The sequence below is a fragment of the Cryptomeria japonica genome, chromosome 9, assembly GCF_030272615.1.
Source record: "Cryptomeria japonica chromosome 9, Sugi_1.0, whole genome shotgun sequence".
In the NCBI taxonomy this organism is placed as follows: domain Eukaryota; kingdom Viridiplantae; phylum Streptophyta; class Pinopsida; order Cupressales; family Cupressaceae; genus Cryptomeria; species Cryptomeria japonica.
Genome location: NC_081413.1, coordinates 597775396 through 597798373, shown reverse-complemented (window position 1 = coordinate 597798373; position 22978 = coordinate 597775396). Strand labels below are relative to the sequence as shown.

Genomic DNA, 22978 nt, shown 5'->3' with positions numbered 1-22978 from the left:
AGTCTTCCTTAGGGCCTGGTTTTGCTCTTGTTGCTAATTGTGTCTTGCTTTGTGAGTGGGTATCATTCTTGAAAGTCCGAGCTAGGTCGAGTTGGTGAGTGATGAAGTCTGAAATGTCATCCTGATCTTCAAATGCCCTGAAGTTTGGCTAAGTCTGGAATGTCCTGATCCTAAAATTTGGCTAAGTCTGGAATGTCTTGATCCTGAAATTTGACTAAGTCTGGAAAACTGAAGAATCCTCCAAAAACTAGATTTCGCAATATAACTCCTGGAGGTCCGAAACCACTCTCAAACATCCTGAAAGTATATATGGAATATAACTTCACTTATACTTAAATGTTATATTCCATAAAATGATCCTGACTGAGAGACCAAAATGTCAAATTTCGCTCCTGACCCTTCCAAAGGGTCTAGGGCGAAAAACACTAAAGTCACCTTTTCCTTCAAGGTTTGAGTAAAACTAAGCCTGGATTGCAGTAAAAGAAGCCATTTGGAATGCCTTGGAAAGATGTTTGACCATCAAAAGTGTGAATTTTGAACTAAAATGAGAATTTCGCTCCTGACCCTTCCAAAAGGTCCAGAGCGAAATTCTGGATAGGTCCTGTCCCTGGCTAGGTTTTTGGGCAAATTTGACTTTTTAGGCCTTGTGAAGATCCAACCAATGTTGCCAAGTTGGGAACTGGATTCAATGTGAGGGAGTCTAGATGAAGTGAGGTGAAGAAAATGAAATTGGGTGTGAATAGGCAAGCAAAAAGTGAATTTCGCTCCTAACCCTCCCAAAGGGTCCAGAGCGAAATTCATCTAAATCACCATTTCCCCTTTGTGTCAAGACAAGATTTTGATTCCTAAGGCATGAAAAGACTGGAGGGAGGTTATTTAAGCCTTGCAAGATGAATTGAGGTAAAGTAAGTGTAAAATGAAGCCTAAAGAAGGAATTTCGCTCCTGACCCTTCCAAAGGGTCCAAGGCGAAATTCCCATTATCACCTAATTTGCCCATGTGAGAAACTAAAAGGATGGATCCCTAGACTTTGTTGGACTAAAACAAGCATATGCTCACCTTCCAGAGGATTTTGAAGTCAAAAAATGGACTAATTGAGGCCTAACCAATAAAATTCGCTCCTGACCCTTCCTGAGGGTCCAGGGCGAAATTCTTATAGGACCTGTCCCTGGAAAGAGTCTTGAACTAACTTAATTTTAATATCTTTTTGTTGATGATTTAAGTTGAAAATGCTATGTTGAAATGAATTTATCATGTGTCCTTAATCATCTTTTGGTTTGTTTTGGCAGATGAAAGAAGACCAGGCCAGGACAAGGACGACTTTCTCCAGCCCAGCATCAACAAGGACGACCTTCTCCAGCCCAACCTCATCAAGGACGACCTCTTCCAGTCCAACATTTGAAGGAAAGACAAGGTGGCATCCCAGTCATCACTCCTCCAGTCGGATTGGTCCACTTTAGCATGTCCAAATTCAATGTACCTGACTCATCAAAGATGGCACTAACTTCGATGTACCTACCCCGGCTATCCATTGGTCGAATATTCCAGAGAAGACATGTGTCCAAATAATGCAATTATTTCATTGGTCGGAATTAAGTTTGTTGTAACAAACCCTAATTAGGGTTTTCATTGTAAAATCTCGGCCATTGATCTCAAGTTGATCTGAGCCATTGAATTGTATTAAGGGCACTATATAAGCCCTGGCTCTTCATTTGTAAAGGCTAATAGTTAGTCAAAAGTCAGAGAATAGTTAGTCAATAATAGCTAATAGTTAATAGTTAGTAATAGAGGCCAGAATAGTAGAATAGCAATTAGAGTAGATTAAGAAGAGAAGGCAAGACATTGTTGCCTTAATTGTAAAGACTTCTTTTCATTGAAGATATGGTGGAATATGTTGTTTCTTTGCAATGTGCATGGTCTCTTGTTGAATCTTCATTTTTGATGATAGATGATTAAATTGAGTGAAGAAAATTGTTGAATGCACCTGTGTGGAATCTGTCTAGTCCATACCACTAGCCTCTTACTGATGGTAAGTGCGCCCTGCGTGGTCAACTGGCATAAAATGAGCTTAATCTTAAGTCGTTACACGTCTATTGTTCATACATTATCTTGAATGGTGATCATTGTCAGATGGTGTATGATTTGAACATATTGGAAGCATCCCTTAGAAGATCGCACTGAGTTGGTGTTGAATTGTTCAGCCTGATGGTGAGACCCAACCCAGTAGGACTCCACCTAGTCATTCATCCATCTTCTCGCATTCTAGATAGTAGAGTAGACTTCCTCAACCCTGCCATCTTTTGCCATTTGTTTGTCTTCCAGTTAGTGAATAGGACTTGTGATTCCAACAAATTGGACGTTTAGGTCATTGAGTGTAAGTCCCCTTGTGATTCCAGCAAATCACATCATGCCACGAAGAGCTTATCCACGAGTAGAGATCCTACAAAGCAGAACCTTGGAGTTGCCTTGACTGATCCTTCGGCGAGATCTTCAGCAGTCGGGAACTTTGTTCAAGAGAGGATAAGGTACCTTTTAGGTATTTTATTCTGTGTTTGGTCGTGTACAAAATACACATCAACACTACTTAATTCTACAAGGAGAGAGTTACAAGTTTCTAACCTATATAAAATTTCACCAGCTTTCCAACATAGTTTTTACACTAAACAAATGAAAAAGAAAAGAAGAAAGAATGAGTAAAATGGAAACAACCACAAAAGACAATGACACCAATATACCATAGAAAAATATGTGAAGTGAAAAAACTAGACCCCAAAGCACTAAAACCAATGTATAATCAACAACTATTGGTTACAATATAATTTCAACTTCGAGCTCAACATGAGATCAGCAATCTCAATCCTAGAGGAATTTTAGCAATGTAACCCTTCACAAACAAACATAATATATAGGCCAAGGAGATCCAAGAAAACCATGAATGGTTTTCCAATTGAACAAAATATCTCCATCCCAGTCTACGTATATATAGGCCAAGTAGGCCAAGAAAACCAAAAATGCTTTTCCCCATGAAACAAAGACTAGTCAAGGTGGTCCACATTCAACCCATGAACCCCACCTCCAAGTGTAACCCTCCACAAATAGAATGTAGTTCCCCATTGACCAATGTGACTCCCAAAGCCAAGTGGGGTCAAAGTAAATCACAAGTGCTCCATGTAGGTGTAGTTATTACAACTGACACAAGCTATAAACAAGTGGCCAAAGACACTACCTAATCCACTAAGGAACCCCCAAACTGAATGACTTCTTACAACCATTATAAGAATAATGACAGATAGCAAAGAGTGTCACTAATGGAATCTAAACATTCTACCAAAGAGGGACATCCTTTCCCATGTAAGCACATTATTTACGATATTACAAATATTAAATAAATTAGACTAGACCTGGGACTCCTAACATTTTCCCCTAGCTATTTGCTATTGAGATTGATGTGTTTCAATCCCTTTGACCTATTCTAGATCAATTAAGGATATATAATCAATTTCTTTCTTTCTTTCTATATTTGGATCTTTGTTATTTTTATTTAAATAGTGTAGCATTAGATTTACATGTTCTAATTTACTTCAAAATGGAAGAGTTCTAGCACATAGGATCTGCAGGATGAATGCAACAAAGAAAAGAAATCTGATATTTGACTGAATTGCTACGACCACTTCATACAATTAAATCTTGATCCATTACTTGAAGAACACTTAAGTTCCTCTCAACCTTAAAAAAAAGCAGGCCTCTGTCAATATTTTGTTAGTTTAAATGCAAAAGTACATTGGGATGTGATGTTTATTTTAATAATGTGATAAGAAATTGTCGCATATTAGTACAGTAAGATTATTATTGAAGAGTGAGGTAAACAAATGAAGACAATGAACCTAACTCACCCTCAATATAACAAGATGCATGCAAAAGACATTGGTAAATACCATTACAGAATTTTGTCATTCCTCTCATCTTTCTTCCTGTACCTATCATGACAAAATGATACCAAAGGAGGTTACTGGTGGAGCCAATAAGAGAATCCAAGTAGAAAGTGGTGCCATTTTATGTGCCATCACCATCAGAAACAAACGCACAAGCTGAAGACCAATGCCAAAGCATGATCAAAGTTAAGAATGAAGAAGACCAAGGTCAACTAGGTCAAATTCACAACCAAACAACTATGCTACCCCAGTCCAGATCACAAACATTAAAGATTGAACTACACACCAACAAACTAGATGGAGAATATATTGACTTCAATAATAAACAACCAACTTGAACTCAACCACAAACATCATTGGAAATCGATACACGCATCATAATGATTAATAAAATCAGCCAAAGTTCCCCCACAACAGTGTAGAACATGATAGTTTGGAATTTATATGCATGTAGAAACGTGTTACTAAAACACTTTTATTTATAGAATTCCCATCACTTAAATGTGACAGCTTCTAACTACATACCCAAAGTGAATTACTCCACTGCCAAATGCAAGCACATTATGACACACAAATTGACTGCACGTGCTGTCCATCTAGGGGAGGACAGGGATGCTTATATTTCCATCTTGCCAATCAATAGATGAGTGGGTCTATGCCATCAATGGTTACAAACCTTAAAAAACATGATCTGTCCTAAATGCTGAAATACAAAAAGTGTTTCCTACATCAACCTTATATGTTGATTGGTTATTCTTTACATTATAATTTTTTGAGACATAAACGTGAAGAACCTATCTAGTATTTCAACCACCTAATAAACAAAGAGTACCATAAATCTAACAAACTGAAACTTAAAAATCAAATAAGATAAAATGCATCTTTTTATATGTTGAAAATTTGAAATGTACAAAGTTGAAGATCTCAACCAGAAATATAATTACATCATGCATTTTAAAGATAAAATTGTTGACGCTAAAGAAATGTCCATGGATCACTGAAAATTCTTATCAGTACTTATCATAGGGTAAGAGTACTATCTTCTTATGCATATCCAATCACAAAATTAGTATGAGCTTCTGGCTAAAAAAAACTTTCCTAAGATTTCTCCTGTCACTAGCATTTAAAAAAAATGCAAAGAAACAGTACAGTAAAAATTTGTACTAATATTCACTATATTTGTTAAGTTCTACTTAGGTAGAAAAGGTGTGATTGTTACCCTCTTTTTGCATATGGTAAGGCATACATGCAGATAAATACACAACTCAAGTTCAACTATATTGCATGTATTATAATGCAAAAGTTAACCATTTCACTTTGTTTTTCGTGGTAAGTATTCAATGAGGTTATGGTTTTCTTTAGTTTAGTGTGGGATGATTTAAACCTGAGTCGTGATTCAGTGTACTTCACTGAACATAGATCAGACTCAAAGGTACCTTGTCATGTCCCCTTTCTAGAGTGGACATCAGAGACGGAGGAGTTGGCCAATCATTGGAGTCTCGTAGGCTAGCAGAGGTTGATTGGGACTCATTCAGTGCATATAGTGACTGGATTTTGGCTTTACAGGCAATTTGGAGCCAGTTTGGAGCAGTTCCTAGAGTTTAGGGGATATCCCTAAATTTTAGGAGGTCGTGACAGTTGCCAGTCGTGAGGTTATTCATGACCTTTCAGATGGTTTTGGTTTCAGGACGTCAAGGTGTGTTCCCTAGTTTCTAGGAGCATCCCTAGATTTTAGGGAAGGGACTACCAGTTGATCCATGATTTCCGACATCGGTCACAGACAGGTGACAGGTTCAGTTTCAGGCTTTTGGTGTGTTTCGAGCTTTCTGTAGCTATTTGGGTTATATTTTTAATATATTTAAATATTTCCTAAGTTAGCGTTTTAATATTTTAAATAAGGCTATGTCTATAGCCATTCGGAGTAATAAGGGGTTTTTGGCTTCATCTAGATTCGTATGCCCATGTGTTATAGCTCGTTGGAAAGGTCTTGAACTTTTCTAAATGATTTTCACTTGCCAAGGTCCTTTTGGTGCTCAGAGTTATTTTATATTGAAAAAGTGGTGTTTTCTCTATACTTGGTCGCCCAATATTGGGAAATATGACTATATTAAATCGCACTTTTCATATATCTTTAGGGTTTGATTTGGAAGGAAAGAGATATAAGGAGAAGGAAACCTAATTTCTCATTATCTTTTACATATTGAAAACTTGTTTGGTGCGATTTTGCTCTGGTAGAGCAATTCTTCAATCTGGGACGCAAACCCCATGATTGGTACTGGCTGGGACGTAGCCCTCAGCTATTGATTGGCAGTGGATTCTTTTGGCATTGGCATTATTGGTCAGAGTGTATGTGCTATTCCTTGTGGAGATTCAGATTGCTTGGTGAGGGTTTCAGCAGGGTGGTTGAATTTCCCAGCTAGGGCGTGATTGTTTCAGCTTGATGCCACCATTACAGCAGGTACACTATACACTGGAAGTGGTGAAGACTTTCATTCAACCATAGCTAGTGTTCTTGGTTTGTGTTCATCATCTACCCTTCAGTTGGTGCCATTATTGGATGCAAGCACATCCCCAGTGCGTAGGGAATAATCTGGATATTATAAATCACAAATCTGCCTCGTACGATTTGTATCAATTCTGATTTAATTGAATGTTCTTACTTGTTTCAGTTTCCTTCCTTATTTGTTGTTCTTTATTCATTACTTGCTTATATATTCAAAGAAAAGGAAAAGAAACCAAACATTCTGCAACTTCTCTCTGTTCTGTAAGACCATTAGCAAAATCACAGGAAAATATAGTTTATTATTTTAAAAATTACAGCAGATCAGCAAGGGGATCCATCAAGGATCTTTCAGTGGTATCAGAGCCTACATCCTGCCAGCCTGTAGGGTTTATGAGAAATTGTCACATCTGGTTACTGGATAAAAAAGTTTTGATAATTCATTTCAGAATCTGGGTACTGGATAAAAAGTTTTGATAATTCATTCCAGCATCTGGGTATTTGATAAAAGGTTTTGATAATTCATATCAGCAACTGGGTAGTTGTCAGCCTACACATTTATGCTTACAGTTGACAGCTGGTAAGACAATACGCTGGCCAAAGTCCCAAAATTGTTGAGAACAAACTTTATTTCGACCTCCGGGATCCGTTGGGATATCAGTTTAGTTACAGGTAAATACCATGGCTAGAACTAAAATTGGGCACTCAAAAGTTTCATCTTCTCCAACAAGTAAAAGTAGGATGCCTCCTGCCAAAATATTTAATGATACAGTTATGAGCAGCTATCATCAGTATTATTCTCTTCCTAAGATGATACGTGAGCTCCTTTCCTTCACACAATTTATGGGTGTACCCGGAGCAGACAAAGATAACTTGGTAGCTACAAGTTCAGATCAGTGGCAAAGAAGGAAAGAAGAATCAAGGGTGCAGGAATCAGGAATGGATAGAGAACTTTCATTTAGGGGTAATATACCTCTACATAAGAATATTTTGATGCCCTCGAGTTCCGATGAGTGGGACAAGAATTTATGTGATGGTTTTGTTAGACATGTGGATTCAACTCAAGGAGACATTAGGACAGCTTTGGATAATGAATTGTCCTCACCTTCCGTGCAGGGGATTTCCCAAGAGGCAACTGATTTAGAGGTTAGCAATTCTGATTTTCATGACAGCAGTGAGGTACCTTTGCATCAGCTTGAGGTATCAATGTCTACATTTGTACAAGATGGTGCCAATGGACTATCACATGAAGATATTCAAAATTCGGGTACCAATGATGCTTTGAATGTTGAGAACTCATATCATGATGATTCTGATTTTATAGATCAGACCTTAGAATCCAGCCCAGTATGTTCTCTTAGTAGCACTGGACCCCAAGATCGTGAGCCAATGGGTTGTGCGGACACATGGGATGCAGAAGAGAGTGATGACAGTGCATTTTCAGCAGTATCATCATTGACGAATGTGGTGTTCTCAAAGGCACAGAGCAGCAATACTTTGGATGAGGTTGTATTCATGGCCGAGTGCATACATGATGTTGACTACAGAGAGGTACAAGATACAGATACAACTTCTTTCCACAATGTGGATTTTGAGTTTGTACAGTTACAGGAGAGCCAACATTCTCGGACTCCTCATCACCTGATTGGACAACTCAAGGTTGATGACAGGAGTATAGAAACAGTTATTGAGCATTTCAATGTCGCTCACCAGTAGTTGGCTACACATAGTTGGAGCACCCTCACGATTGATGAGCAGGGCAGCAATGATTTTTCCTTACCAAAGTTTCATGCTCTTTATGGAGCCATTGGGATACTGAAGCATGAGTATTTACAGTTAGTGGCTGACCGAGATTATCTCCTTCAGAGGGATTTTATTAGTTATGGTGCTTTGTTGAGGGAAGAGGAAGAAGTTGATATCCTCTCTCAGGAGCTTGAGGCGACTGTTGTTGCATGGGAGGATACCCAGTTGTCCCTTCAGGAAGCGAACTCCAGATTGGAGGAGCTTTCTGATAGATTGAGAGTGGCACAGACATCATCAGCGACAGATACAGTACAATGTTCTACTGTGACACTGCGAGATTCACCAGAGAGTTGTGATTTGACTCACGATATTACTCCATCATTGTGGCCACAGGCGACTAGCAATTTGTCAGCTGGTTGGGAGTATGATACTCCTGTTGACTTGTTTCCTTCTCTGGAAAGAAAATCTTCTTTTACACCTCTTACAGCTGATGAGGGAAACCAATATGTTTCACCACAGAGCCACAGTGCTCAGTTGAGGTGTATTTTGGATTTTGGATCTCAGACATATGAGTTGTCTTCGGATTCATGGTTTGAGAGCAATGGGAGTGATGATGAGTTTGATGGACAAGATTATGACATAGAGCCATTGAGTGAGCCTACAAGAGTCCATTTAGATTACCTCGCAAGGAGTGCACTTCATTTCTCTTTTAGTCCGATTGTAGATGATTGGATGGCTCGCAGATGTGAGTTCGTTCAAGACTTATACTCTCCGTGTTGCGATAGTGCTCTCCCATCTTCAAAGGATAGAGTTATTGATTGCAGGCCCCTGATCTAGCAGTTTGGGATGGATTGTTTGCGGGATCAGCAAACAATCAACCATTATGATGAGCAGCGACCGTCAGAGTTTTTCATCTCCTTGACACAGAGACTTCATCCAGGATCATGGGGGAAGGATGATGCATAGATTAGCAGATGTGTTGTTGTGGATGGTTATCACAGGTGTGAGAGTTTCACAGTGGCTGTAGAGAGACACGGTATCGAGGATGCCTCTTAGTATCTTACTATCATTGTCTCTTCATGACAGATGGATGTGGATTTAGTTTTATTTGGGATCCAGGTGTTGATTCATTTGATACAGCATCTTATAGGGATTATAGTATGTTGCTCCAGATATTAAGATTATATGGCACTTATATCAAAGGAGAGCAGCAGGAGCAGTTTATGTCCTACAGGTGGTTTGTATGGGATCATGGTATAGACATGTGTAGTACCTTTCTTTCGTGGATCCTACATGGGTTGCTTCACTTCAAATGTATAGATGTAGTTGTGGGTGTACAGTGGTTGTTGACACTTGGACGGTATGTTCGGAATTTCACAAGGATGGAGCTGGAGTTTACCCACTATCCATCTCAATTTATCGAGCAGAGAGTGGGACAACAGTTGATCCATAGGTTGATTGTCATCAGATAGCTGACATGGATGAGTTATGTGATGTTACTCCTAGTGAGTACTTTGAGCCAGTTGATGTGGCAGTTTCACCTGATTCTCTAGACAGGGTGATTGTTTCATTGCTGGTTGGTGATTACATATTTTTAGATGCCAGCCTGGACAGTGATGATTTTAGTCAATATTATATATTGTCTAGTGAGTTGGCATTAGATCTTTTGGCATATCAGCAACAGTGTGTGGCAGTTGTGTGTCACTTGTGTCAGATGGGGTCAAATCACAGAGGGTCTTCCATGGATTGGCATTCATTGGATATTATGACGGATGTTATGCATGTTGGTGATCACAGACACACTAGTGATCTTGGCATTTATGGATATTTGATCTATGGAGATGATATAGTTTTCCATTGCTCACTTGAGGTATTCAGCGGGAGCTATGCTTCGCTCTAGGACCCAGGCAGTGTTGATTTGACAACACAGGTGCTTCAGTGTTTTGAGGAGCCATTCCAAACCGGGGTATTGCATGTTGTTTATATCAAAGATGAGCAGCAATTACATGCAATGATTTGTTTACGTCTTATTTGGGATGGTGGAGGATTGGTGTTTCAGTTGCTTGTGGGCGAGCAACTCCGAGAGGGGAGGATTGTCATGTCCCCTTTCTAGAGTGGACATCAGAGACGGAGGAGTTGGCCTATCATTGGAGTCTTGTAGGCTAGCAGAGGTTGATTGGGACTCATTCAATGCATATAGTGACTGGATTTTGGCTTTACAAGCAGTTTGGAGCCAGTTTGGAGCAGTTCCTAGATTTTAGGGGATATCCCTAAATTTTAGGAGGTCGTGACAGTTGCCAGTCGTGAGGTTATTCATGACCTTTCAGATGGTTTAAGTTTCAGGATGACAGGGTGTGTTCCCTAGTTTCTAGGAGCATCCCTAGATTTTAGGGAAGCGACTGCCAGTTGATCCATGATTTCCGACATCAGTCACAGACAGGTGACAAATTCAGTTTTAGGCTTTTGGTGTGTTTCAAGCTTTTTGTAGCTATTTGGGTTATATTTTTAATATATTTAAATATTTCCTAAGTTAGCGTTTTAATATTTTAAATAAGGCTATGTCTATAGCCATTTCGGAGTAATAAGGGGTTTTTGGCTTCATCTAGATTCGTATGCCTGTGTTATAGCTCATTGGAAAGGTCTTGAACTTTTCTAAATGATTTTCACTTGCCAGGGTCCTTTTGGCGCTCGGAGTTATTTTATATTGAAAAAGTGGTGTTTTCTCTATACTTGGTCGCCCAATATTGGGAAATATGACTTTAAATTAAAGCGCACTTTTCATATATCTTTAGGGTTCGATTTGGAAGGAAAGAGATATAAGGAGAAGGAAACCTAATTTCTCATTATCTTTTACATATTGAAAACTTGTTTGGTGCGATTTTGCTCTGGTAGAGCAATTCTTCAATCTGGGACGCAAACCCCATGATTGGTACTGGCTGGGACGTAGCCCTCAGCTATTGATTGGCAGTGGATTCTTTTGGCATTGGCATTATTGGTCAAAGTGTATGCGCTATTCCTTGTGGAGATTCAGATTGCTTGGTGAGGGTTTCAGCAGGGTGGTTGAATTTCCTAGCTAGGGCGTGATTGTTTCAGCTTGATGCCACCATTACAGGAGGTACACTATACTCTGGAAGTGGTGAAGACTTGCATTCAACCATAGCTGTTGTTCTTGGTTTGTGTTCATCATCTACCCTTCAGTTGGTGCCATTATTGGATATAAGCACATCCCCAGTGCGTAGGGAATAATCTGGATATTATAAATCAGAAATCTGCCTCGTACAATTTGTATCAATTCTGATTTAATTGAATGTTCTTACTTGTTTCAGTTTCCTTCCTTATTTGGTGTTCTTTATTCATTACTTGCTTATATATTCAAAGAAAAGGAAAAGAAACCAAACATTCTGCAACTTCTCTCTATTCTGTAAGACCATCAGCAAAATCACAAGAAAATATAGTTTATTATTTTAAAAATTATAGCAGATCAGCAAGGGGATCCATCAGGGATCTTTCATACCTTCTATTGGTTACAGTTACACCACAACCTCCCCACATGTCCATTCAGATTATGAGTTGCCTTATTGCAGTGAGAGGGATTTCAAACATGCTCTTGGAAACATTCTCACTTACTACTGCAACACAATCCCTTCAAGTAATAAAATAAATTAAGATAATTGCACTTTTTTCCACATCTAAGAAATATTTATGTTCATTTCTCCATTTATGTCCAAATATAATGATACTTAGTACCAAACTAGCTATTTTTGTTTTTCAAATTAAAATTATCTATTTATATTAACGTCTATAACTGTAAATATGAGAAACAACATCACTACATTAACTTCAGGCTGTCCATATGATTGTCAGCACTATCAATGGTTTCTTTTTTATAAGCCCAAATGTTATTCATATCAAATTTCTTATATTATACGTTATTAGTACTTCATCAAGTATCGCTGTTTACTATGCACAAAAACTTGATGATTGCTGAATAAGGTCCATAAAAGAAAACATTATAGCTTATAGTAGTGCAAAGTGGAGATGATTGTATCTCAATCCAATGTGATGCTTTGGTGAGAATGATGACAACTAAAATAGACAGAATAGAATCGTTGATACTCTTTGGCCCATCTATGTTCCCAAAGACAATGAGAATTTTCATAAATGTGCCACATTTGGTAAATGTCAGAGTAATATTTGAATGTTGAGACAAAACTGACCTGCACTCTATGAGCTTCTTTTGCTTGTTGAAGTCGTTCCACATTCTCTTTGGTAATGAAGTTTTCCATGCTAGCAGTCTCAACACCCTAAGGAACAATTTCAAACTAGATTAAGTAAACCATATAATGAAATAGTGATTTCATATAGGAGTTAAAAAACCCAACTTTTAATGTTCAATAGTCTATGAACACTTATTATATAAATCCAAACAATGACCCAAAATCCAAAAAGATTCATAGGCTTGGTGTGTGCATCATCCATGAGTTCAATACTCGATTCATTTCAATAAAAACAATTCAAAAAAACCCAAAAGCAAATACAAACAACACCTGATAAGAAAAACATTTAACATAACCTAACCTTCTTAAAACATATTTTTGTTCCAAAGAAAATATGTGTTTGATTTTATATTCAGTGACACATTTTTCTGGAGATGCAAATAAACATTGACTACTTCCTATTTCAATTGTTTAGAAAGAAGAGTCTTGTATTTAGTCTGGTCATGGCTGGGAGTTGTATTGCCGTAAGTACTCCCTTGAGACATGATATATCATGCATTTAATAAAACAGTGTCAAAACACTTTTTTGTCACTTATCGGTAATACTAATTTTATTTTCTTATTCATTTTCACACTATAACAACTCCCAAACATGAATCAAGAGGAAAGAAAAATATGCATAAAAGGTTTTTCTTGCACGTAATTTTGCATCTACATGACACACTCCTATTTGAAAGCAATATAGGCATGCATCAATTAATTGAAACAACAATATGAATCAAAAATAAATACTATCCAATAGTTAAAACAGAGACCAATAGATTCATATCAACAATAGGGGATCAATTTAATCAAAAAAAGCACTTAACTAATAATAAGAAACATAGTTCAACGTTGAAACAAAGTAATTTCTTAGACGCATTCAAAACTACTTCTAAAAACAAAGGCAAGTGCTATGCAAGTTAAACATGAATCCTCTTATGAAAAAAATATGGCTCTCCTACTCTCTGCTGAAACCCTTCTGCATTCAAATTTGCGTGCTGCTCATTTGTTGTGTGGTGGCTCATTGCTCCTTGTTGGTCTTCTATTAGTTGGCCATTGGTTCACTGCTTGCCGATAGTTCACCATCTGCCACTGGCTCACCACCCACGACTGGTGGCATCCCTGGTGTAACAGATTTTTTCCCTTTAGGTTCTGGTTTGCTGTGTGTGGACACCCATGCTACCCCCCAACAAATCTTTCCTATGCAAATGTGGCTCAATCTTCTAAAGGTTTCCACCCTTCTTTTTCTCCTATTCCCCCTCTTGTAAAAGCTTTCTTTGTTGTTGTTCTTCCCCTATTGTTCTCTGTGGACAGGCGGTGTTGGACAACAAAGACTAATTTTGTCATCATGTTCTTATCTACAGATCAATGGTTTTTGGCCTTCCCTTCCAAATTTGAACAAATGGGTTTTGGAATCTTGGAGGACCCTTACTGATGACAGGATTAAACTTTATCCCTATGCTAGGGGTTTCTTTGTGACATCCTTCCAATTTGAGGATGATAGATCTCAGGTGCTAGAGGGTGGTGTTTGGCTGTGGCGTAAGTGCTCACTTTCTCTTAGGCTTCGGTTCCCTTCCTTCAGCCCTCTTTCTGAATCTTCAAGTGTTTTTCCAATCTAGGTCAGACTTTCCAATCTACAGATCCAATGGTTTTTGGCCTTCCCTTCCAAATTTGAACAAATGGGTTTTGGAATCTTGGAGGACCCTTACTGATGACAGGATTAAACTTTATCCCTATGCTAGGGGTTTCTTTGTGACATCCTTCCAATTTGAGGATGATAGATCTCAGGTGCTAGAGGGTGGTGTTTGGCTGTGGCGTAAGCGCTCACTTTCTCTTAGGCTTCAGTTCCCTTCCTTCAACCCTCTTTCTGAATCTTCAAGTGTTGATTTTCCCAAGTTTTATTGGATGTATTTTAATGTATATATCTGATTCAATCTGATACTTGCATTCTTGGAATTCTATGTGTTCTCAAATTGAATAACATTATACTATATATATTCCTTTGGAGAGGCATGTCCTTGAACGGACATGTCTCTCCTTTAATTATAATAATTTAATCAATATTATAATGTTTCATCAATCAATTATTAATTTAGAATAATATAATAGATTAATATTGAATATTGAATATTAAATTTTATATGATTAATAATAATATAATAATATAACATAATAATATATTATTATTAATCAACATATATTATATGTATTCTAAATGATCATTCGACTGAAGCTACAAACATTAACACTCCCTCTTAGCTAGGGAGGATGATCAGACAAAATGTGTAGTGATCTCCCATGTCAACACTTATGGCCCTCACCATAGCTACACAAAACATAATTAACACTCCCTCTTAGCTAGGGAAGATAAAATCAATGCAAATGCATTAAGTCTAGATTAATTATGGAATAGAGAAAATATTATCTCACTATGATATCAGGAAGTATGGTATAAACAAGAATATCAAGGCACATGATTTTCACCATAACTCAAAAATATCATCTCATGATATTGAGAGTATTTGCATCAACCATATGATGCTCATCATAGGGGACCATAGTCTCAAGGTGTGAATTTGCCTCCGTCGGCGATTCTATTCACAAGCTCTTGCGTGGATTGCCTCTGTCGGTGATTCTATCCATAAGCTCTTGTGTGGATTGCCTCCGTCAACAATTCTATCCATGAGCTCTCACGTGGATTGCCTCAGTCGGCGATTCTATCCACAAGCTCTTACATGGATTGCCTCAGTCGGCAATTCTATCCATGAGCTCTCACGTGGATTGCCTCAGTCGGCGATTCTATCCACAAGCTCTTATGTGGATTGCCTCAGTCGGCGATTCTATCCATGAGCTCTCACGTGGATTGCCTCAGTCGGCGATTCTATCCACAAGCTCTTACGTGGATTGCCTCAATCAGCGATTCTATCCATGAGCTCTCACGTGGATTGCCTCAGTCGACGATTCTATCCACAAGCTCTTATGTGGATTGCCTCAGTCGGCGATTCTATCCACAAGCTCTTAAGTGGATTGCCTCAGTCAACGATTCTATCCATGAGCTCTCACATGGATTGCCTCAATCGGCGATTCTATCCACAAGCTCTCACGTGGATTGCCTCAATCGGCGATTCTATCCATGAGCTCTCACGTGGATTGCCTCAGTCGGTGATTCTATCCACAAGCTCTTAAGTGGATTGCCTCAATCGGCGATTCTATCCACAAGCTCTTACGTGGATTGCCTCTGTCGGCGATTCTATCCACGAGCTCTCATGTGGATTGCCTCTATCAGCTATTCTATCCACAAGCTCAAGTTATTGTAAGATCGTCACCTTCCAATAACCTCACAAATACAAGTGGAAATCATTTGGAAGTCGTCACTTCCTTATGATTTACACAGGGCCCATAAGGCATTAAATGATTTCATTAGTATAATAATCAATTGAATCAAGTTTTACCTCATAAGTGTTTCACCTTCAATAGTGAAAATCCCTCTCAATCACTATGATCGAAATTGTCACAAGTTGACTGAACCATCTGCTCCCTCTAAAGCTCAAGTTCTTGTATCAACCTCTTGTCCTCTTTTGAAATGTCAGACTCCCTCTGCATCTAGTCTCAATCATCAATTCATTTATAAGCATCAATTTATTTCTCCCTTCAATTTAATTTTATTGTGCTTTTGTCCTGAAGGTATGTCAAAGAGAGATTACAAATAGCTCATAAACTAAATTATCTCGAACAGAAATACCAATGATAGAAGCATACAAGATTTTACTAGCCAATATTATAGCATAAATTACAAACTCAATAATTCATGTGCCTTAATAAAACATGGAATACTTATCTTAAGTTTAAAACATTTCCTTTCATAAGGTGATCCCATATAAGAAATATCACGCATGAATCATCTCTCATCATAATTCCCTTTGAATGAGGTGGAACATTTTCATAATTTTGATCAACACTTTCATTATGATCTGCCACACACAGTCGTTAATAACTTTTGCAATTTACCAAATTTATCCAATCTCTTCGGTGAGATGTTAGAAAATCTAATTACAAACATTTCCTCTAAGTTATAGCCAGATCCAACGATTAAAACAAAAGTTATGACATTTTTCCCAAAACTGCTACTAGGTAGGGTTTCAAGTGACCTGCACCAAAGTCGTCATATCTTGTACAAAACTGAATCAAATTTGATGAGATAAACATATTTGAAAACTAGAAACACATATCTTTCCATCCATATATTATAGTCCTCATTTTGAGGCCAACCAAGGGCCGTACAATGGCATATTTCAGACTGAAAATTCTAAAAAAAACTGAATTCTCCAACCCTCTCCAACCTCCAAATTAAACTTCACAGGCCTGAGCTCTAATACCATGTTGATTTTCCCAGGTTTTATTGGATGTATTTTAATGTATATATCTGATTCAATCTGATACTTGCATTCTTGGAATTCTATGTGTTCTCAAATTGAATAACATTATACTATATATATTCCTTTGGAGAGGCATGTCCTTGAACGGACATGTCTCTCCTTTAATTATAATAATTTAATCAATATTATAATGTTTCATCAATCAATTATCAATTTAGAATAATATAATAGATTAATATTGAATATTAGATTTTATATGATTAATAATAATATAATAATATAACATAATAATATATTATTATTAATCAACATATATTATATGTATTCTAAATGATCATTCGACTGAAGCTACAAACATTAACATCAAGTGTTTTTCCAATCTAGGTCAGACTTTCTAATCCACTTTTGGGAAAAGTCTTGTTTTGAATCTATTGGAAATGCTATTGGTTGGTTTGTTATGGATGATGCTTCAACTCTAATCTATGGTCATTCTACTTTTGTGTGCATTCTTGTGGATATTGACACCTCAAAGGATTTGCTTGGAGATGTCGTCTTCCTTGTTGGGGATAGTCCGTGGTCTCAGATTCTCGACAACATGGGTCTCTCTTTTCATTGCAGGAGATGTTTGCTACTAGTTGTTGTTGTCTTCCAACGATCTGATTTGTGTATATTCGATGCTAGGTATGAATGAGATCGTCCTCCTTATATATGCATAAGGTGCCTCTTCACTAGAGGTCAGCCTCTTAAGAATTTTGTTTTATTTAAAATAAAAACTATTTTATTGAGGTGAATGAGGCAACTCATTCCATGAGTCAGCCTCATTCACTTATTTATTTATTTCATTAAATTCAACCATGAATTATTATTTAAGTGAGAAAGATATCTCATGTAGATATCACATCAACACTCCCTCTTAGCCAAGGAGATATCTTTCCATTATCTATGTCATGGAATGACATCCACCATAGCTACTCTCAAAGGGTGGAACAGAGTTCATCACGAAGTCATTCAACGTGATGACGTCCATCATGGCTACTCCCATGTATGGAAATGAATATGAACACCACAAGTGCCCATCACGGAGTCACTCAACGTGATGTTGTCATCTCATCATGACATTCACCATGGCTACTCCCAGAGGGTGAACAAACACAAGTGATGTTGTCATGGAGTCTCTCAACATGACATCCACCATGGTACTCCCAAAGGGTGGAACAAGGGCTTTCACCTCAAACTTCTCTCTCACGGAGAAGAATGAATTAACAAGGACTTGCACCTCAAACTTCTCTCTCATAGAGAATAATGCATTAACAAGGGCTTGCACCTCAAACTTCTCACAGAGAAGAATGCATTAACAAGGGCTTTCACCTCAAATTTCTCCATCTCAGAGAAAAATGCATTAACAACAAATAACACAAATTACTGATGCTAAGCCTCCCTCTCAACAAGGACTTCAAGTACTAGTATCAACCTCCTGACCTTCTCGTCCAAGGTTGCTTCTGTTGGTTTGTCAGACTCCCTCTAGACCCTCAAGCACCAAACATACTTCATGAGATGACTAGACGCCCTAAGCTAGTTTCATGATCATCCTCCCAAGCTCCGACTGCATTGGCCCCTGGCCTATGTCTACATGACCTCATTGGTGAACCCTATTCCATGTACATCTACTGTCGCATAGGTATTTGACTCTGCCAATTGACACGTCCAGCAAGAGCATCAATACTAAGAAGCAACTGTGATGATAAAGCACTGTAAAATGCATGCCACGATGAAGTGGAAGAAGCCGGCAATGAGTGTCAGAGCTTGGATAAGATGTTGATTCAAGCAGTTACAAAGCTCTTCCACAAACTTTGCACAATATTGCAAGTTGGCAAAGACTATACCCAACACAGAGACCATCAATGACAAATGTTCCCAATCTGCTTATGCCATACACATTCAAACATAACTCACGGGTTAGAGGCGGTATACAAATGAAGTCAGCCATGCTAGATCAATTTCCTTTGAGGCCTTCTAAGACGCATCCTTTATTGTCACTACCAAGTGCTGGTCTGTGCAAAACTCAACGAACGGGATGATTGACGGCGCATCATGTGATTACTGCTCAAAGCTCGCAGCCTTCACAAATTCAATGAATCATTGTAAATGCCCATCAAGGATAATTACCGACTATAGATAAATGCATCGCAAAATAAAAATCAAATGCCAATGCGCTGCTATAGAGAATTGCCAATGTTCAATGCCACATAAAATTGGAAAATGGCTATTCGGGCTCTCTGCCAAGACAAGGCCGATGTAGATAGATTTACGACCACCAACAATCCTTACTCATCTATGCATCAAGGCCGATTGAGTCATTGATTATTAATAGATTGGCTGATACAATGCTGTCGCAGCTTCAATTCAATAATACAGGGCTACGATAGGAATGCACAATATGATCTCCCAGTCACCGATGAAAGTTATACTGTCAACCTTCAATGCCAAAGACGATTCAGTCCTCAACATCGATACAGCATTTGAATCAGCCTTTTGTTGTGCCTTCACCCGATGGCTTTGACTCTAGTCATGGAAAGAACAAAGTGGGAGGAGACCACAAATATGATCACAAGGAGTTTAAACTGTCGATCGGCCCAGAAACGATGCAAGCTCTAATACCATGTTGTTGTCTTCCAAAGATCTGATTTGTGTATATTTGATGCTAGGTATGAATGAGATTGTCCTCCTTATATACGCATAAGGTGCCTCTTCACTAGAGGTCGGCCTCTTAAGAATTTTGTTTTATTTAAAATATAAACTATTTTATCGCAGTGAATGAGGCGACTCATTCCATGAGTCGAACTCATTGACTTATTTATTTATTTCATTAAATTCAACCATGAATTATTATTTAAGTGAGAAAGATATCTCACGCAGATATCACATCAACACTAGTCACCTAGCTGCAAATTGTTTGAATCTAGCCGTAAGATTGGTGAAGCGACTTGGTGGAAAAATGATCTTCATGAGCATCTTATTGTGTGTGAGTTTTGGATTGGATCGTCCTGATAATATGATGTACTATTTTTTGTAATAAAAATGTGGGAATTTTTTTTGTGGAATTTTTCATGTAATTTCTAGAATTTTCTGTATAATTTGCATTGCTTACTTTCTTGTCAAAATCTCTTTTTTTCAGTGCAGCGAGTTCACATTTTTTAGTAAGTCTATATTTTTATATGTCTAATTTTCATCCACTAGAGCTTGTGCCTTCTATCTCCTACCCAAGCTTCATAAGCTTATTGTTGTGAGAAGGGCCTATTTGCAACTATTCTGGTTATATGTTGGAGTCTGCCTCCAAGCTTCTTCACTACCTTCCATTTCCTATTCTCTTTCAGCAGCAACTCCACCTTCCTAACTCCCTTTCTCTTCTTTGGGAGCTCGACAAGAAGCCTTTTCCGCCAAATTGTATTTTATTTACTTTCAATGCGGAGTCCTTGTATCCAAGCATTCCTACTACTAAGGGTCTTCTTGCCCTCAAAGAGATGGTCACTGAATATTTCAAAAGTCAAAATTTGAATTTGCGGCTAATTGACATGGTTTTAAATCTTGCTAAGCTTGTTCTCTGAGAACATTTTTTGCAGTTTGATGGCATCTTCTACAAGCAAATTAGGGGCACTACTATGGACGGTAATTTTGTTGTGGTACATGCTTGTCTCTTTCTCTGTCATTTGAAAAGACAACTTTTTGCTCAGTTTGATTGTTCTAATTTTGTCTTCTACAAGAGATACATTGATGATGCCTTGGTTATTTGGACTGGAGATGAAACTTCACTGTTTGAGTTTTTTGAGGAGAATCGAAGCGTCTATCCTAAGATCAAAATTACTCCTTCAATTTCTTCCAATTCAGCGAATCTTCTTGATATTACATTCTTCAAAGGGGATCGTTTCAGAGCCAGTGGAGTCCTTGACACCAAGTGCTTTCAGAAACCTCTAAATACCTACTAGTACATTCCTTTTTACTCATGGCATCCTCCTCACCAAAAACAATCCTTTATTGTGAAAGAGTTGAAGAGGTACCTTCTCAGAGAATCGGATCCTTTTGTCTTCAACAATCTCAAGAGACAATTCTATTCCAGGTTACGTGCTTGTGGCTATCTAAAGAGGTTCCTGCTCACTTGTAACAAAAAAGTTTCTCAGATTGACAAGTCAATGCTTCTCAACTGTCTTCATGATGGTATTTCCAAGAGAAAAGGGGGCCCCCTTGTTCTTAAGCTTGACTACTACCCTTCTGCTAGAGCTTTAAACTTGGGGGCTAACCTAAACCCTTTGAAGTGCACACAGGCAATACTAAGAGAAGGGGGGTGAATTAGTATTGCAGATTTTTAGACTTTTTAAAACTTGAAACCACAGAGAATATGAAAAGAGCAATTATAAAGACATACACCAAAATTCTCATGGAAAACCCTTTCAGGTAAAAAACCACGACATCAAAAGCTTTCATTAATAAGAATGGGCACCAACCCAGATACAAATGAGAGCACCAACTCCAAACACCAGAGGCACCAACATCTGTTCTTCTGATTTTTTATATTTTAAAAAAAGAGCCTGAGAATACAAAACTTTACTACCATGTACAATCTCTCCTTTTCAATTTACTGTAAACAGAGACATAAACCTGAGACCACTCCTTTGTATTGCTCACACTTCATCTCTGTACTCTTTCGTACTAACTTAGCTTCAAAACCAAGTATTATATTCTTCAAAAAAAAAAAATTAACTCACTTCACAGAGAATATATATATACTTTCTGCACCACTACATTTCACAATTTCTCAAGAACTCCAACATCTTCTGCAAAGTTTTTATGACACATTTTTTTTTTGAAAACATCCTTTCACTCCACAACCTTTCCGCACACACAGCAAACATCAAGTGAAAGACAATATTCTTGTTCGAAACCCTTTTTATTCACTCCACACTTGCCTGATCTTTTCATCATTTTTCTATTTAATTCAAACACAACATATGACAGATAACAATCAAAAATCCATTCTTACGTTCCAAAAAAACAATTCATTACACTTCTCTTGACACGTTCCAAACATCTCTATCATTACTTGAATCACAATTACCATCCAATCATAGTAAGAACAGAAACTGTTTCATGAAGAACCAAGTTGCGGAATTTTTGAATTGAATCAACAAGTGAAAATTGTTAATGCATGGTAGCTACGGTAAGATAAATGATTGAATGAGAGATAAATGAAGTCTCTCATTCAATCATTTATCCTATCGATTAAACCATTAAGAAAAACTTCAAGCTATTCTATTTGATGATTATTCCTCATCGATAACCATGGCATATTGGTAATCAAACGATAGTTATCTAATTAATCATCTATCCCGATCTATATCGGATGTGTTCTCAACAAGTGATTATTATATTACTATCGGGTGGCATAGTAATGCACCGATTAATGATTAATGAATATAACCCTTAGTTAAGTGATCGGTGTCGGTTAACATAGACACCGATTCACTTCGGTTACTTTGCAATGTCAAACGCCATCATTAATACCAATTGGCATATCGGTTGACATGTTAATATGTTACATGAGTTCCAATTAATATCAGGTTGGCAAATATGTTATATGTTATGTGATCACCGATTAATATCGGGCTGACAAATATGTTTAACACCGGTTGATATTATATACCAAAGGGTGCGATCAAGTAGCGTCTTGATCGGTCATGTCCATAAGACATGACTGGTCAAGGCATTTGAGAAAGAGGATATCGAAATCAATAAATACTCCTCTTACCTGCCAAACAAAGAAGATAGTCAGAATTATAATTGAGATAAAATACATAGATATATAAAGAATAGAATTAGAATACATCTTGCAAATTGAATTGTAAATTGGACAAACTTTACATGGTATCAGAGCTATAGTTAAATCGAACCTGAGGCTGTTCAATTTTACGTAAAATTCAAATCAAGCATATATTCAACATCACAATTCTATCAATGGCTAGCACTATCAGATTTGAAGACAGACTCGCAGGAGGTGACGACTTCTCCGCATGGAAATTCAGAATTCAAATGATTCTAAAAGAAAACAAAGTTGAATCATTTGTAAAGACTGAAACTAAAGAACCTGAGACTGAACCTGACAAAGCAATTTGGAAAG

The 22978-nt window shown here is 37.7% G+C and overlaps 1 protein-coding gene across 2 annotated transcripts in view; it reads right to left on the bottom strand.

Moving 5' to 3' along the window:
* The window catches only part of LOC131074492 (isoaspartyl peptidase/L-asparaginase 1), an 85765-nt gene that overhangs the window by 14513 nt on the left and 48274 nt on the right, over positions 1-22978 (bottom strand). Inside the window, exon 4 of one of the 2 annotated variants that reach the window (XM_058011120.2) lies at positions 12392-12478. The exons of the other annotated variant lie outside the window; for it this stretch is intronic. Coding sequence (XP_057867103.1) covers positions 12392-12478 — 87 coding nt within the window. The remainder of the gene's footprint in view (positions 1-12391; positions 12479-22978) is intronic. 2 annotated transcript variants of the gene reach the window in all.